At 40.3% G+C, this 16,819-nt stretch overlaps 1 protein-coding gene across 10 annotated transcripts in view; it reads left to right on the plus strand.

The window, feature by feature from the left end:
• sema4d (sema domain, immunoglobulin domain (Ig), transmembrane domain (TM) and short cytoplasmic domain, (semaphorin) 4D) overlaps positions 1 to 12,129 on the plus strand; it is a 38,991-nt gene extending 26,862 nt beyond the window's left edge. For 6 of the 10 annotated variants that reach the window (XM_034897105.1, XM_034897098.1, XM_034897100.1 and 3 more), the window contains 13 exons: positions 960 to 1,105; positions 1,204 to 1,266; positions 1,381 to 1,479; positions 1,577 to 1,670; positions 1,841 to 1,957; positions 2,889 to 3,040; positions 3,863 to 4,038; positions 4,161 to 4,317; positions 4,545 to 4,767; positions 5,148 to 5,260; positions 5,985 to 6,157; positions 6,349 to 6,395; positions 6,661 to 7,692. In XM_034897105.1, coding sequence (XP_034752996.1) covers positions 960 to 1,105; positions 1,204 to 1,266; positions 1,381 to 1,479; positions 1,577 to 1,670; positions 1,841 to 1,957; positions 2,889 to 3,040; positions 3,863 to 4,038; positions 4,161 to 4,317; positions 4,545 to 4,767; positions 5,148 to 5,260; positions 5,985 to 6,157; positions 6,349 to 6,395; positions 6,661 to 7,655 — 2,555 coding nt within the window. In that variant the 3' untranslated portion in view covers positions 7,656 to 7,692. Of the gene's footprint in view, positions 1 to 959; positions 1,106 to 1,203; positions 1,267 to 1,380; positions 1,480 to 1,576; positions 1,671 to 1,840; positions 1,958 to 2,888; positions 3,041 to 3,862; positions 4,039 to 4,160; positions 4,318 to 4,544; positions 4,768 to 5,147; positions 5,261 to 5,984; positions 6,158 to 6,348; positions 6,396 to 6,660; positions 7,693 to 8,736; positions 8,962 to 10,007; positions 10,221 to 10,429; positions 10,522 to 11,447 lie in introns of those variants that run through there. The other 4 variants (XM_034897103.1, XM_034897104.1, XM_034897108.1 and 1 more) reach the window with 4 other exon arrangements.
• The last annotated feature ends 4,690 nt before the right edge of the window (positions 12,130 to 16,819 follow it).

Raw genomic sequence — 16,819 nt, forward strand, 5'->3', positions numbered from 1 at the left:
CGGTGTCCTTTTTGCTGTAAACCCCATTCTCAAAAATCTAACCTGTTTCTGGTAAATGTTTTATTTTGAACCCCTGGGCTGATTTAAATCGAAAACGCGCTTGAGTCACCGAGAGTCTACAAGCCCTCGGTTTGAGGAAGTCCTACGTAATAGTCTGACTTGGTATTTATGAGTTTACACAATCTTAAAACAAGAAACAAGAGCCACTAACGTAAGGTTCAGTTGCTCCACTAGCAATTCAGCTGAACTGAGCCTTCTTAATTTATAGATATAGATATTGACATTGAGCTATAGATATACAGAACTCTTTCAAATTAAGTTTCACAATAAATAGTTAGGCACACCTGTTTTCTCGGCTAACCTCAGTCTTACCACAGGTTTCAAGTTTGAGCGCTCAGGCGTCCGGTGGAAGTTCTGTTTGCACAATTCCATTTACATAAATAGCTCCAGTAACTATGTGAGAACCACGCAGCTCACCCCTTAACAAAGTTTTCTCCACTTACTGTGGCACAGTCACCGTTTGAGTCAATCAGTGAGGGTATTTGCTTTCATCATTGTGGTGTTTATTTCCACGCATCTGCAACCCGAACCTACTTGCACCTGGCCTAACCAAAGACTGCCAGACACAAGCGCTCCACTGCATTTGCCATCAATCACAACACTCAGTATAACAAGAGACACGCTCACTCAGAGAGGCAGAAACGTGTCTCTAACACCTACGTTTGAGAATTATATATCGAGCAGACATGTAATAACCACCTGATTAATGTGTGGTGGAGTTTGGTGATTCTGTGGATTTATCACTGCAAGTGACTCTTTTCACATTACACACCATTGTAACTGTAAAAAATATTTATTAAGGTTGCTTTAAATTCAATTCTCAATGCCGTTAAATACACATTTTAGGTAAAACGTTTTACGAATGTTAAATGAATGTTTTTCAATGGTTTTGTGCTCAGATTTAGATCTGATGGAGTTTTCAGAGCCTGAGATCTTCAACTACTCCACGCTGTTGCTGAGTGAGGAAAGAGATGCGCTGTATGTGGGAGCCAGGGAGGCAATCTTTGAACTCAGCAAGAAGAACGTGACGGTCAAACACAACAAGGTATCAAAACACAAATTGTGAAAACCAGACAAAAATTTAAATAGTAAAAATTGAATTCTGATATTCTTTTTTTTCTCTCCTTTTTTAACAATTTTCAGGTTCAGTGGACAGTTGCAGAAAATCACATGTTGATGTGCACTCAAAAAGGAAAATCAAGAGAGGTCTGTTCAATAATGAATGTTTATTACTATTACTCGTTTTTCTGATACAAATACCGGTAGTCTATTATGAAATCTCAGTGTGTTATAATTTGTTTCATGATTGTTGCTTTCCAGAGGGATTGTCTAAACTACATTCGAGTGCTCCAAGTCGTAGACGACAAGCAGCTGTATGTCTGCGGCACGCACGCCTTTCAACCTCAGTGTGACCACTTGGTAGGTTTGTGCTCATGGCCACAAATAAACATGTGCTACGCCTCGCCAATCATCGCAGCAACCTTTAAACGGAAATTTAATCCTGAACTTTCTTCAGAACCTCGCTGACTTTTCGTTGGGTGGTCGGCCTGAAGATGGCCGGGGAAAGTGCTCCTTTGACCCGTCACAAAGCTTTACTACCGTCATGGTTGGTGAGTTGAGGCCAGTTTTATTTCATTTCACAATGCGCTCTTTTGGTTGTCAACCCCACTGTAAAAATGCATAATAATCTGCAATAATCTGTTGTTGTTTTTTGGGAGGAGAAATGGACTTGCTGGAGAATGAATTGCATTTGTTTTATTATTCCCTGTTTTTCTATCAGATGGAGAGCTGTACTCAGGGACAGCTTATAACTTCTTAGGCAGTGAACCGATTATTTCCAGGTACTCTCCATCCCAGTCCCTGCTGAGGACAGAGTACTCCACATCATGGCTCAATGGTGAGTTGGGACAATATGTGACAAGTGAACATCTTGAATAAAGTAGTGGAGGAAAAAACATGTTGTGCCTGGTAGAGATGCCCCGAGCTGAAGCTTAGGATCGGTATCTGGGCCGATCAAGACTGGTTTTACTGGATGAGTATTGGCTCAAATGAAAACGGATCATAATCTGATCCTTTCTTTACTCCACCATGTTCATCCACCTCAGCTTGCTAGTGTTTTTAACACATCCTATTGTGCGAGCATTTTGCTCACACATACAAGTGAAAATTACAGTGTGACAATGTGTAAAATTATTTGTTCGCACTGGGATTAGTGACTTGGAGTTGAGACGCTGAGGTCGACTAATTACACAGATTTTGCTCTTTCTCGTTAGCAAAGAGCAGTGTACAAAACATTCAGGTAATAGCTTCACATTTGCATCTGCCGCTGATTGTTGCTTTCACCAAATACAATTGCAAACGTTTCCAGCAGTAGGTTATGTCAGCTGTTGCTAATTAATTTAAATTCTTTGAGGACGATGATATCAGGCCAACATGAAAAAAATTTAATTGTTTGAGGTAAAAGATGCTCCGCTATGTATCACCACGGTACAACGGCAACTTGACTGAAAGATTGATCTTCTTGCATCACATATTTTTTTTTAAGAGTTGAATTCTCCTGTTAAACTTTCTTTTGTAACCTTCTTTTGTAACCTTTCTTTTGTAACCTTTAGACATCCATTAATTGGATCAAGCAGCTCGTGAAAAACAAGGTTTGAGGAGGAGTTATAGATCTGGTCATCCCTAGTGTCTGATGTTTAGGGTTCAAAATAAGTTTCTAAAGCTTTCTAAACACAACGAGGCTTTTTACACTAGCAGATGAATCCACCTAGTCTTTCTTTACCGATACCTTTCTCTCCCTCTTTCTCCGCCTTGCTTTTTTTTTGCAGAGCCCAGTTTTGTATTTGCCGATGTGATTAGTGAAGGGAGTAACAGAGTAGATGGCGAGGACGATAAAATCTACTACTTCTTCACCGAGGTGTCAGTGGAGTATGAATTCTTTGGCAAGCTGCTCATCCCCCGGGTGGCACGCGTCTGTAAGGTCAGTACACGTCATGTACCATCTGTACTTACCAGCAGCAACCCTCTTTAGCCCCAATCCACCTGCTGTTTGAGTGTGCATGTCCTTCTTCCTCTTTCCATTATCTTATGTCTCTTCTCCTGATCTGGCCCAAACAGAGCATTTGGTCTCTAAAACTACCTGTTTCTACAGCTAACGGTAGTGTACATTACATAACTGTGCACAAAAAGATCCTTTTTTCTGCATTTTTAGCTTTGTACCAGACTTTAACAGACTATTTTTCCACGTACATCATAATTATCACACTGTCTGTTTGAAGAACAAAAAAATGAATAATGCAAAATTGTTGAAATAAAAGAATGTTTTAGGGAGCAGCTGTTCAGGCATTATTCACAAGTCTGTTATATCTGACGTTTCCATCCCATATCCCCACTGATGGCCAAAACTGTTGTGAACTCCCGGAAAGGATCAATTGGTAATAAACTGATACAATTTACATGTTCTTGTAAAAGCCAGGAGACTAATTTGAAAGAAAACACAACGGTTAATTACATTATCTCATCATTAATTATATATCAGACTTTAACATTAATTACAAAGAGCGCTGTGGTTTACTGTCTTTTCTTTAACCAATGTTAAATTTTAAGTAGAATATTAACTGAACAATAGATATTAACCCAAAAACTACTGGGCAAAAAACGTTCTGCCAAGCACTCGCAGAACTTATTGCTTTAAACGAATCTCCCAGGGTATAATACACCATTGCATACATTCTTACGCCTGCCATTTCCTCCGCCTCTGTCCCTCCACCACCTAATGTGCTGTTAAACCTCTCTCCCACAGGGTGACCTCGGGGGACAGCGCACTCTGCAGAAGAAATGGACGTCCTTCCTGAAAGCCAAGCTGGTGTGCTCCATGCCTGAGCTCAACTTTGTTTTCAATGTAGTACACGATGTCTTCATCCTGAAGGGGGCAAACTGGAGGGACACAGTCATCTACGGGGTCTTCACCTCCCAGTGGTCAGTGATTTGAAGCTCTTGAGAAGGGGATCAGTAGGGTTCTGAAAGGGGAAAATGTCACTATAGTGCAGGTCCTTCAAAATTACTTATCTTCCCTTCCTGTCATTCTTCTCTTCCCCCAGGGGTAACGTGGGCTTGTCAGCAGTGTGCGCTTACAACATGACAGCTGTGGAAGAAGTCTTTTCCAAGGGCAAGTACATGCAGAAGGCCACAGTGGAGCAGTCCCACACCAAGTGGGTCCGGTACAACGGCATCACTCCTTCTCCACGTCCTGGAGCAGTGAGTACCTTTTAATAAATCTTCAATAATTAAGATCTGAGCTCCGCTTAGTGTAAATGCTTGGCAAACTATCCAGGAAAGGCTTTATTGTGTAAGGAAAATGCAGATGTAAAAAGAAAATAAATACATAGAAAAGAAATCAGTTCCTTCCAGGTCTTGTCTTGTGTTTTTTAATAGACAGACAGGTGTGAACATACTTATACCTGCCTGCCCTTTTCCTCCACCAGTGTATTAACAACCTAATGCGACGGCAGAACATCAGTAGCTCTCTCCACCTGCCAGACAAGACCCTTCAGTTTGTCAAGGACCACCCCCTGCTAGAGGACCCCGTCCTGCCCATCGGCAACAGGCCTCGCCTCATCACCAAAGATGTCAACTACACTCAGATCGTTGTGGAGAGGGTCCGTGCACTCGATGGGAACATTTACGATGTCATCTTCACTGGAACAGGTAAGAACACATTAGTTATTAAGAAACATTTTGAATTTAGACTGGTATAAATAAGGCTTTCCATATCTTAGTTACTGACTTATAGGTACTCTTGTGCTGATACAATGCCCCAGTACAATGTGTATTTTATCTAAGCTGCCGTTGGACAATTTTCATTGTACAGTTTACAATAATAAATGTTTAAAAGCCATGTCTCAACACAAAATAATTGTGGTTAATGTCGGTTTACAACAGTAACAAAAGCTGGCATAGACGGAGAACAATATGGTGATGTACTGATAATTCAGCACATCCCGTATTGTCATATTTAGTTTTTAAAAGGCTGAACTGGCTCCTTCCTTGGCTGGATGATTGACATTTGACCATTCTCACCTTTTTAGATAAGGGAGTTGTGCACAAGTCAGTGGTGTATGAAGGAGAAGTGCACATTGTGGAGGAGATCCAGCTCCTGAAGAACTCTGAGTCCATCAAGAACCTGCTGCTGTCCTCTGAGGTCAGTGGCTCCACTCTAACGCATACTAACTGTACAAAGAGACACATGTAGCACAAGAATTAGAAAATGGGTTTTGAGCTCAGCAGATACACACAGATGTTTGTGTTGGTTTACTGCACTCAGTTGCCAGTAGTTAAACAGTTTGCAGTCTAATACAACAGTCATGCATATGTTCAGTTTTTGTTGAGGTGTTAATTCAACTGTGGGATCATTTTGGAGGGTGTTGTTTGTGGTGCTGTTAAACTGTGAGGCATTACACAGAGAGGTGTTTTGTAGTCGACTCTCACACAAACTTGCAAGTGTGTGTGTGTGTGTGTGTGTGTGTGTGTGTGTGTGTGTGTGTGTGTGTTTGCATGTTTTTCTGATGTGCTTACTCTGCTGAGAAAAAACTCACGATAGGAATTTACCAAGAAGATGGCTTGACCGGCATGCGGCATGTTACTGCGGCATGTTTATGGTTGTCTGGAGTTTGTATTTTGGACTTTTGCAAACCGCAATTGTGCTGATTTTCCTTTTTTAAAGTAATGTATAGACTAGTGTATGGTTAAGGAACTAGTTAAATTCCAGAGTGATCTGTAAGTGTATTTCTTTTGTAATGCACTCTTTCTTTGGCATATTTACATTTAAGGAACTAGTAAAATTCCAGAGTGATCTTTAAGTGTATTTCTTTTGTAATGCACTCTTTCTTTGGCATATTTACATGAGCAACCTTGTGTTTCCATAGACACGATCCCTGTATGCTGGTTCAGACTCGGGTGTAGTTCAATCACCCACAGCCTTCTGTGACCGGTATCTGTCCTGCGAGGACTGTGTCCTGGCTCGGGACCCATACTGTGCCTGGGACCTTCACACTGCCACCTGTGTCAATATCTTTGATGCCCCCAGCCAACGGCTAAGGTCATCTTTTTTTTATTTTTTTCCCTTCATACCTGTACTCTGCTCATGTGTAATTACATTGGTTAATGAAACCAAAACCACCATCGAGATGCGTCTTTACTGATACTCCATCCAGTTTGACCTGCTATACTGACTCATTTGTGCGTTGACATATTTTAGATAGCTATGAAAAAAATGCTTTGTTTTTTCAGGAAGCTAATCCAGAGCCTGAATGGTGACGCAGACAAGTGTCCTTCAGGTAGGGTTCAACATGCGCACGTATGGCCTGATAACACGTAAATTAATGTAAAACCCCTGCATACTGGTTGTCCTAATAACATGAATGCTTGAATGCTGTGTGCCAAAGGCTACATGTAAATTGAGCTTAATGAATATCATATATCAAAATTCTAAATGTAAGATAGGTTGGATGATTGTCCTCCGCTGGACATGTGTTCTGAGCATGATACACTAAGCCTCTCAATTGGCCCAAAAGTAATTTACTTTTACTCTGTTTTTCCTAGTAGCAAAAGGTCGGTCTCTGAAGGACTACCAGCGTGTGACGGTGAAACCAGGGAGCTCTGCTGAGCTGCCGTGCCTGGTACGCTCCAACCTAGCCCAGGTGTTGTGGAAATCCAACGGCTCGGTGCTCACCGAGGCCTCACGCTTCCACCTCGTAGGCGAAAACGGCCTCCTTATTTACAGCGTTGCTCCAGAGGATCAAGGTCACTATGAGTGCTGGTCAGTGGAATGGGCCCCTGCTGCTGGCAAGAACTTTAGCCGCCTCCTGGCTGGATATGTCCTCACTCTGGACCTCCCGCCCAGAGCCCCGCACCAGGCAGGCCACGTGACCACCACCCTCGGCAGCCAGGAGAAACCTAGCGCACATGCAGCTGAAGGTAATGGTAAGAGAGACAGAGTCCTACTAACGTCGGCCCTTGCCCCTCCCAGCTTCACAGCCACAGTCCAATTCACCTCTCCACCCCAAACTGACTCATCACTAACTCCGCCGCCCAGCAGCACAATCAAGTTCCTATCAAAGCAGCGTCTTCCCCTGAGCTCCAACGCTCCGCGGCCCGACAGCCAGGACCCAGCGGCAGAGTATTTGCAGCACAGCAACAGCATTGCCCTCCTCTTCCTCTTCCTCCTGTTTTTCCTCCTCTTCCTGGCCGCGTTGGCGTACAACTGCTACATGCAGTATCTTCCAGCTCCCTGTCTGCGGCTGCGAGCTGCTCTGTTGGGCAGTCACAAGAGCGCCGATCAGACGGAGTATCTGCCCTGTGGGGGAAAAGGTGAAGAAACACCTGAAAAAATGAACATGAAGGAGCAGCCGAGGCAGAACGGCAGCCAAACAACTAAAAACCTCCGGGCTCTCCGTGACACCGGGTATGAGACTGAGCCGGAGTGTGGCAACGGTCAAATCCCCTCCCACACTTTTGGAGACGACAGCCTGTCCCAGGAGAAACCCTTTGATGTGGAATGTGAATCTCAGCCCATCCAGTTTGCAGATGCAGATTAACCTTACTGTTAGCCAGAAACTTTAGTTTCGCTCAGCATAGAGCAAATGGTTTCCTCCTGTCTAAAAAGTATGTTCAGTGTACAGCATCACACAATGTTTAATCATCACAAGCTTAAGCCAGGCGTCGTTTGTAGAGATTTAACTCCTGATGTAGGGCTTATGATGATGATGCAAGAACTGTATTCACAAAAGCTGCACTCTCAGCTTAGTCCAGCAAGAAAAGCTATTTCTTAAATTCCAAATTGGAAACATTGTTTACCAAATTGGTAAGTTACCCTGGTGTTTTCCAAATTGGAGTCATGTTTTGTAAAGCCTGGGTGAAATATAATCTCTTGAAGCTTTTGCATCTTTTTTTTTTTTTTTCTCTCAAAGTAACGTGTTGGCTGTCGGACTTGGGTAAATGCTACATTACAGTAATTTCTCAGGGAAGATTTGCTCAGCACGTTATAGTCTAGCTTTGTTGTACAGTGTTGCCATCTGCAGCACCTGGTATGTGGGACTTAATCTCACCCAGTGATGGTAAAAAAAAACCCGCAAGTGGCGATGATAAAAAAGTGCTGGAATAAATCAAACCGTTGTCTTTGAGTGACAAGGATGAGTATCTCTGCATTTTAATTGTTTCTTTTCTGTGAAGTCGACATTCCCACATGGATACAACTCTGATGGATGGTCCTGCGTATTAACCTCTACTAGTCATTTTTCCCTTATGTGATCTGATAACATAAATACGACGTGATGAAAATTTCAATCATTGGTTATTCTTTTTCTAAAATAGCCTTGGAAGCGATCTTGAAATTAATTTTATTTTGTATTTTTAATGAAGCTTTCAGTTTTAGAACATTTTCAGATCATTATTTAAGAAGAGTCACATCTGTGGTAATATTTTGTCTACTGTGTAATTAGTTGTGATCTTTCTCATTGGTTTTTATTTTATTTATTGCAGCAGATTATTTTGAAGGTTCTAGCCCGTTAGTGTCCCTCTTGTCTTTTTTGCATGTCACCCCCGTGTTTAGATTTCCTATTTTCCTCAAAACTCTTTTTTTTTCTTCTTTTTTTTCCTCCATCACTCCCTCCCTCACAGCCTCCTCTCCTGCCGACACTTCATCTTCCCTGTCTGGTTGTAGTACTCCCTCTGCCCTTCCTTCTTCCTCTTCTTCCTCTTCTTATCCTTCCACTTCTTCCTCCACCAAGCCCCACAGTGTGGAGGCTGGGGAGGCAGAGGTGCGACTGTTGCCTCCCCTGCTGAAGGACCAGGCCTGGGGGGTTCATGCCCAGGAGGCCTTCCTGCTCTTCTGCCTGGCTTTGGGTGAGTGGTGTCTGTGACATTGACTCGGCTCACACCTCCAGAACTAGAAACCCTCTCCTTTCACTTTCTAACCCTCCTATTTTCATTCATTCTCTCTCTCCTTTCTGCATGTTGCATGTTACCATGTCCCAAACAAAAACTAACTGTGTGTGTGTGTGTGTGTGTGTGTTTTCTGGATTGTTTAAAACAAGCCAGCCCTTTGCTTCAAGGTGTGGGATCACAGAGAACTGTGCATCTCTATTTTAGGTGTGTGGTAAGATAACTATATTACGATTCAATATTAAACGGTCAACCTCCCGGTGATCCGGTTGGCTCACAATTCTCAATTCTACACTGATAAAAATTACTGTTTTGTATATAGTATTATGTAACAGCGTTGGGACATGAAACATGTACAATTTAAAGTGGATAATTTTTTATCCAGGGTGTTATTGTACGCTCAAATGTCTTACAACTCAATACAATCTTTTTTGTGCCTGTAAACAAGTGTAAATATATTTGTATATATGGAAAATACGATTTGAGGATGTACATAAATCTAGGGGAAGTTTTGGGACTATTGCTCTTGGTAGGAAGGCTAAATAAATCTTGTCGAATGTTTTCAACACTGGTTTGTTGTCTTACATTTTTTACTTAAGTCATCATCTTTTTTTTCTTCTTTTTTTAAGCAATGTGAACTCACTGGGGATAATAATGGCAAAAAACTAATGGTAACTACTTTTTGAGGCCTGAACATTAGGATCCTGTTGCATATACTGAAAATATTTACACAAATATTCCAATCTTACTTGTGACGAATTCAATTTTTGTATACTGTATACTATGCAAACTACTTACAACTCAGTAAATCTGGTTTGATCAGTCACTCTGCCTGTTAAATAACCGCTGAGATCAGGCATTATACATATACGTTTGCACTGCATGTATATTCAGTCACACCTGATGGACTTATCAAAGGCAAGTAATTCCCTTTCATGTACAGTATGTCTATATGGCGTGTCTCAGCCATCCGAGGGGTCAACATGAAGTCCTATTCTGTCCCTCAGGTCCCAGTGATGTCCACATCCACTGGCTAATAAATGGGCACAGTCTGGACACCCCCATAATGGAGTACCGCCGGTCGCTGGGTCAGAGTAAGGTACTAGTGAGCAGCTGGCTCCGAGAGGGGCCGCTGATCAAGGACGCCCATTACAACTGTGTCGCTGAGGCCAGCACGGGAAATGACGTGTCAGAGGTGGACCTCCGCCTCACTATTGGAGGTATCTGGACCTGATGCTTGAATGGCTTAGGATAAAAATGTCCAGTGTGTAGAATGCTATGGTTCTGTCTTCCTTGACAATATGTGTAGTAAAACTTAGTATTTCTAAAAAATGGGAGTTACATTGTGAGTAATGCATGTAGAGAAGTGGTGGGAGTGCTTGGGATTGCCGCTGCCATTATTTCCATTAAAGACGACGTTATTTGACAGATGAGGAGAGCATTCCATCCAGGGATTTGAGCCAATGGAGAGGTGCACTCACAGAACATAAGCAACTGCTAAAAAGATGGGAAAAGGCCTGGGTAGGTCTGTGTATGTGCATGAGTGTGTTTTCTCCCAGCAGTTTTAACCTGCTATGCGTGTTTCATATTAAGCAAGTGGTTTGAACTCAGCCAGTTCCCCCCCCCCACACCGTAAGAGGTACTAGAGTAGTACAAAGTCCAGATGAATTGGGGCAAATCGTTAGGGACACAACGCTAAAGTCAGCTGTTTTATATTCCATGAAACAAACTGTTTTAGTGTAATAAAAAAAATCTTTTTTTTCTTTTTTTCTGAATGAGGTGTTTGATCAAGGTTTGAAAAAAAAGGTGAAAAGCACTTATTCAGCTAATTTACTAGCTGTCCCTGCAGCTTTTTAAACTAATTTTAGCCATCCCATTTAACTGCATTACACTTAACCACATGTTCTGTTCCACATGATCCATTAACCACATTTAGCTAATTGTGTTTAAGATACTGAAACACTTAATATGATTACTAAAGGGTACTTCTAAAGATATATTCTGCACACACATCTTGTGACATTATTCACTAAATATACTGTTTCTTTTTTGGGAGCATGTCATGAGATCTTGTTATTAATGTAACATTTGACCATCCATCTGTAGCTGTAAAGGTTTGGATAAACAAAGTTTCAAGATTCAGATCCAGTCGCTTTACGTTTGGATGAATTTGTTCTACTTGCATGGATCAAGTTTGACATTAAAAAAAAAAAAAACATGCAAGCGCCCTCATTGCAATTTTCCAATTGCAAACCAGCCTAACTTCAGAATGATTCTCTGATTGACTCCCCATTTTGTTTCATTATTATTTGATAACTGAAACAACTTGAAATGTGAGCAGCAATTCAGAGGTCAGGAACCAAGCTAGTTGAACCTTCTTTATTTACATTTCGTGCATATTTACATCCTCTACTTGAATAGTACAGCTCGGTTTTTTCCCTCCACAGGAAAGCTGTGATGGCCACTGAGCTCTGTGAAGACGTCATGAACCTCCCTTGTGTTGGCTGGATCTGGTTGTGAACATGGTCCTCGTCACAGGTGGACCTCACCGTTTGACACTGAAACATAAACCGAATGCAATGTCTCTGTGTCATATTTCACGCAGGAGTTTGAGGCAGCGTGTAGCAAAGATTTCACAACACCTGGCTTGTGCAGGGGGCTCACCTGGCTGTGATGATTGTGTTGGGGGGGAACTCCTTCCAAAACTGGCAACAAGATGAAGGTCTGAGGACGTGCTGCCTTTCTTCCTAATATGCATTTATTTCTATTTCTCCTGATTCAAATGAACATCCTTGAAGCAGTGCTTGTATGGCACCATAACACTGAAGGTGTATGAGTCGCACTGATCTGTATTTATTGGTGCAGCCAATGGCGTTACTTTAGTTCAACATCAGAGAGATTGAGATCTCCACTTTTGAGCAAAATAGAAATTTTAACGTCATAAACTTCATTTTCTGGTGATTTTTCGGTGCGGTTTGTGCCCTTTTTGAATCCATTTATGTTGCAAATGTCTTTATTTATGTAAAGGCAATTATAATAGGTTTTTGGGGTGGGTTGCACTGCCCAGTTTGGATTAGTGGGGTGGGGGGATTGTAACACCCCCCCCCCCCCCCCCCCCCCCCGTACATTACGCCTATGGGTGCAGCGCCTGTTCATAGCTTTGCTTATTTTACAAAGAGATGTTTACACCTTTACCGCCCTCCAAAGCACCAGTGCTGTCCTTCAAAGCTATCTTGCTGTTTGACATTTTCACTTGAGATTATAGTGTTTCATTTTTATTGGACATTTAGTTTTTTCTTTCTAGAGATTCAAACATTCACCTTATTCACAGGATTTTGATTACGGAAATGGAGTAAGTTACTGTGGGACGCTGGGTTCTTTTCAATCACAGTTTACCTCTGATTAGTGAAAACCTGGCATTCAAAATGCCATACTTGGCATAGGTTGATTTCTGTATCTCACTGCTGTTGTCTGTGGTTAGTTTTTAACCTTAAACCTTAACATTAAAACTGTGACTAACTATAAGCCTTTGAAGCAGAAATAAAGTGAGTTTGTTATATCTGTTGCTCACATTGACTTAAAAATCAATGCAATACATTATTTTGCTACGTTTGAATGAAACACATGTATCACTTTCTTTGTCACATGATCCATTAAATATTCACAGACCTGATTCACCCATTTATAATTCCTGCAGGATCAAAACTAGAGTGACACGTCAGCCTTTTCCGCATGGAACACGTTTTACCGTCTGAATTATTAACCGACCTCTACCGCGCATTTCTCCTCTGAAGCCAGTTATGACGTTGTCAAATGATACAATAATATCCTTGAATGAAAACTTAGTTCCTTTCTAGATGTAGGTTTGCAGACCTTATCTCAGACACTTATGCTTCACAGATTTATTAACAAATGAGCATTTATGTATATCTAATATAACCAGGAATAATCAGATGAAAGGTAAAAGGTTATGTTCAGTTTAAGACATTTAAACCTTGTGATGTCTTTCTGTCAAATTGAAAATCAACACTTTTGTTGATGCTTTTGATCAATGTTTTGAACCTTTTCTTACTTTTTTCACTTTTGACACCTTTTTTTTCAATGTGTCATTTTTTTGAAATTTTCAACACTACATAGCTTATTAACTTTAGTTTTACTGTTACTTTGGGAATTTATGGTCAATAAACCTCATTTATAGAAAAGTATACCTTATGTTTGAGTTAGAAAAGCAGAAATTAGGAATTCTTACTAAAATGATTAATAAAATTAAAGGAATGTATGTTGATGGATAATCACAGACTGGAATATGTCAACTTTTAATCAATTTTATTTCAAAACCACAACATTTTTTTTTTCAAATGCTATAAAATTGAATATGACACCCCAAAATTAATGAAAGTAGAGATTTGTACTTGCCAAAGAGCGTTGTGTGGAATCAATCATGTTATTTTGGCTAGTTAAAAAGAAAACTGAAATGGGAAAACGGGTCAATTTGACCCGAGGACAACATGAGGCTTAATGGAAAAAACAACAAAAAAATTCAATCGAGGAAAATAATTGTTTATAATAACCTTACTGGAGCTATAGCGGCCTCATGTGACCAAGTAAAGGATTACAGGTAGAAAATTAAAAAATAAACATGAAAATAGTTCATTGGTTTAGGTCACCAAGGCAGCAACGTTTTCTAAACATTAAGGAGTTCTTATTTTCAGATTGCAATGTCTGATACTGCTGATTTAACACAGATTAGACCCAGAACTATCTGTTTGATTATTTCCACAAGTTGATCATTTAAAGGCACTTTGGATGTAGAGTTGTTTGACAGCAGGACCAGGACGACTGTATGCTGCAATGAGCAGAAGATAAGATCCAAGATCTTTATACAAACGGAACTCTTTTGGCTGAGAAAAAAAAAAAAAAGATAATGCACAGCAGACAATGGAAAGTTTATTCACTAAATAATAAAATCACAGGAGCAGTCTTTCAGATGAGCAACAGCGGGATAGGAAGCTCATTACTGCCCCCTGAGGGCGGAGGACACCGCTAACGGCCACAAGGGGCAGCAATGAGCCCCCCCCCCCCCCAACCTCAAAAACAAACTTCGATCAGAGACGCAAAGGTGAGAGTTATTCTTAATCGGAACTGATTTAAAAAAAAAAAAAAAATGTATTTAACAAAAGAAAAGGCTTCTAGGATGAAGATTAAGTGTTCGTCTGTTTAGTCCCTTAGCTTCCATGCATGCGGTAAATTAACGATATTTGATGTAGGCTAACACCTACAGTTAGTCGACGTATTCGATTTGGTAGCGGGATTTGTTGTAGACTTAAACAAAACCGTTAGGTTAATTGGAGGCTTTACCCACTCATCAACTCACCGGTGAGTCATGGCTAACATAACCTCGTTTCTGTGTGAGATAAAAGTCATGTTAATCTTATGACTCACGTGGGAATGGAGAAACAAGGTATGCTATTTTTGGGGTTGTAGTTTTTGGAGCATAGGCTACTGCGTTCCAATAGCTATACAACCATACTATTTAGATATTTTTTGGCATACTAAATAGTATTGTTAACATACATATATCAAATGCAGTATGCCAAAAATACGATGATGTCCTATACTGCACTGAGCTGCCAAAATGCTTTTTTGCTGCTTTTTTACATTTAGTATGTACTACAGCTGCCATTGTAATAATGGCAGCTGCAGCACATACTAAATGTAAAAACGAAAAAGTATTTGATTTGGTACACAGTGGCAATGTAGCTCGAAAGTCAAAGAATTTCCAAACTGCAACAACCACAACTGTTGTTGTTAGCGCTGAGAGGTGCTAAGTTTGAAAAGTTTTATTATGCTCAGATATACAGTATTTGGCAGTGTGACAGGTGGCCAAAATACCAACAATGCACTAATCTCATACATTTGACAATGCAAAATAAGTTTTATACAAGATATTTTTTAGTGTAAATAATTGATTAATTAATTTAATTAATTAATTAATTTAGGAGAGTTTACAGATGAATGGAACCTTGATTTTCAATAAGTTTAATGTGTTAATGCCTAATAATTACCTTGAAAGATATTTAAAAATACGGGAAATATGAGCTTGTTGCTTAGTCCCAGTATATACTGTGTGTAATCATTAAAACATTACCAATGCCAAAATAGTTTACCTCACTACAACATACGAAAAAAGAGAGAATCCAATACCAACCAGTTTATTTATACACTTTTAGGAAATAATGCCTAGTATGCCTTCTTCTATTCCACAGTTGTCACACACACACACACACACACACACACACACACACACACACACTCACGCATATATGATCCTCTCGTGCTTCCGCTGCTTCAGATGTGTTTTTTTTTCAATAAACCATTCACAGAAAGCTCAAATGATACCCCAGACATGATTATGAAAATGAGCTCTCAAGGCTGCACATTGTCCACACAGGAAATTCTTACATCACTGTGGTCTTTTCAAGTAGGCTATCAATGTTGTTTCCCTTTGCTATTTATTTTATTGTGATTCATTGAGCTTTAAGAAACACGACACACAATTGTATAACCACAGGCAGTGATGTTATTGAAATGTGGTCACAAACAGGCTCATATTAGTCATAGATGTAGGGCAAGATAATGACACTCAGTTTCATTCAGTGTGACCATAATGGTAACAAAAGGTAGTGTAACCTTTTTTTATATCAAATATAGAGGTGTCCCTGACCCATATAATACAAATAGACTGAATATATATGGGGTTAAGTATTTGTTGCCATCATTGCCTAATAAGTGGCAGTGGGATGTATCCCACAGTTACTCTAGTAGATGGCTGTTAGAAATCTCCTGTGTTGGAGCGTTAAAGCAAATGAGGTGCAGACAGGTGCAGTGGACATATCTGTTTTTTTCCCAAATATGTATTTTATCAAATTTAAAGCCTCCCATGGACAGGTGTTGAATATTAGCATGTGTGCTAAAACACTTAGGATCTAATATAAAGCTGACTGTAAAAAAAAAAAGTTACATCTTTGTTTTGTAAGTGCAAACCAAAGACATTTTTTAAATCGTAATATTGTTTCTGCAATCTTTTCTAATACTATCGTGCAGAAAACTATGAAAATGTACACAGACTCACTAACCATTCAGGTATCCTTGATCTGTCTACAAAGGTGTTATTTTATTCGTTCTGTAATATCTTGTGTATATTTTGACACCTACTGTAGGAATGGCAACGTCAGTCGGTTGGTTGGATGTTCCAGCACTTTGGTCCAGGTTAAAATGTCTCTTGAACTATTGGATGGATTGCCTTGAAAGTTTGTGCAGACAGTTTGGCGATCCCCTGACTTTTCCTCTAGGGACAACACAAGGTTCACATTTGTGTGGGTTTTCTTTAGTGAAATATCTAACAAACAACTACTAAATGGATTGCAATTACATTTGGTCTAGCATGAATTGTAGTCACTTCGGCGATGTCCTGATTTTTAATCTAGGACCAGCATCAGAGCAGTTAGCATGGCTGTAGACTATTTAGTTGCTTAGTAAGTCTTGTTTTCTTTCATATTCCACTGAGATTTTATTAGCTTTATCATTTCACATACAGTTTGTATTTATAATATGTCTTACAGTCTGTTGGATATTATTAACTCATGTGCCAGGCTGCTCTCACAACCCCCCTTGCTGGTGCTTTGTATCTCATAGGGTCCCTTCAACGTGGCTGTGATGCAGAGAGAGAAACTAACTTGTTTGAGGAGTTGTCTGCCTTAGTAATGCCACTGAGATACCTAAACAGCTGTGAGAGAATAGTCTCTGTCAGCTTCTAGCT

The sequence above is a fragment of the Etheostoma cragini genome, chromosome 16, assembly GCF_013103735.1.
Source record: "Etheostoma cragini isolate CJK2018 chromosome 16, CSU_Ecrag_1.0, whole genome shotgun sequence".
Taxonomy (NCBI): domain Eukaryota; kingdom Metazoa; phylum Chordata; class Actinopteri; order Perciformes; family Percidae; genus Etheostoma; species Etheostoma cragini.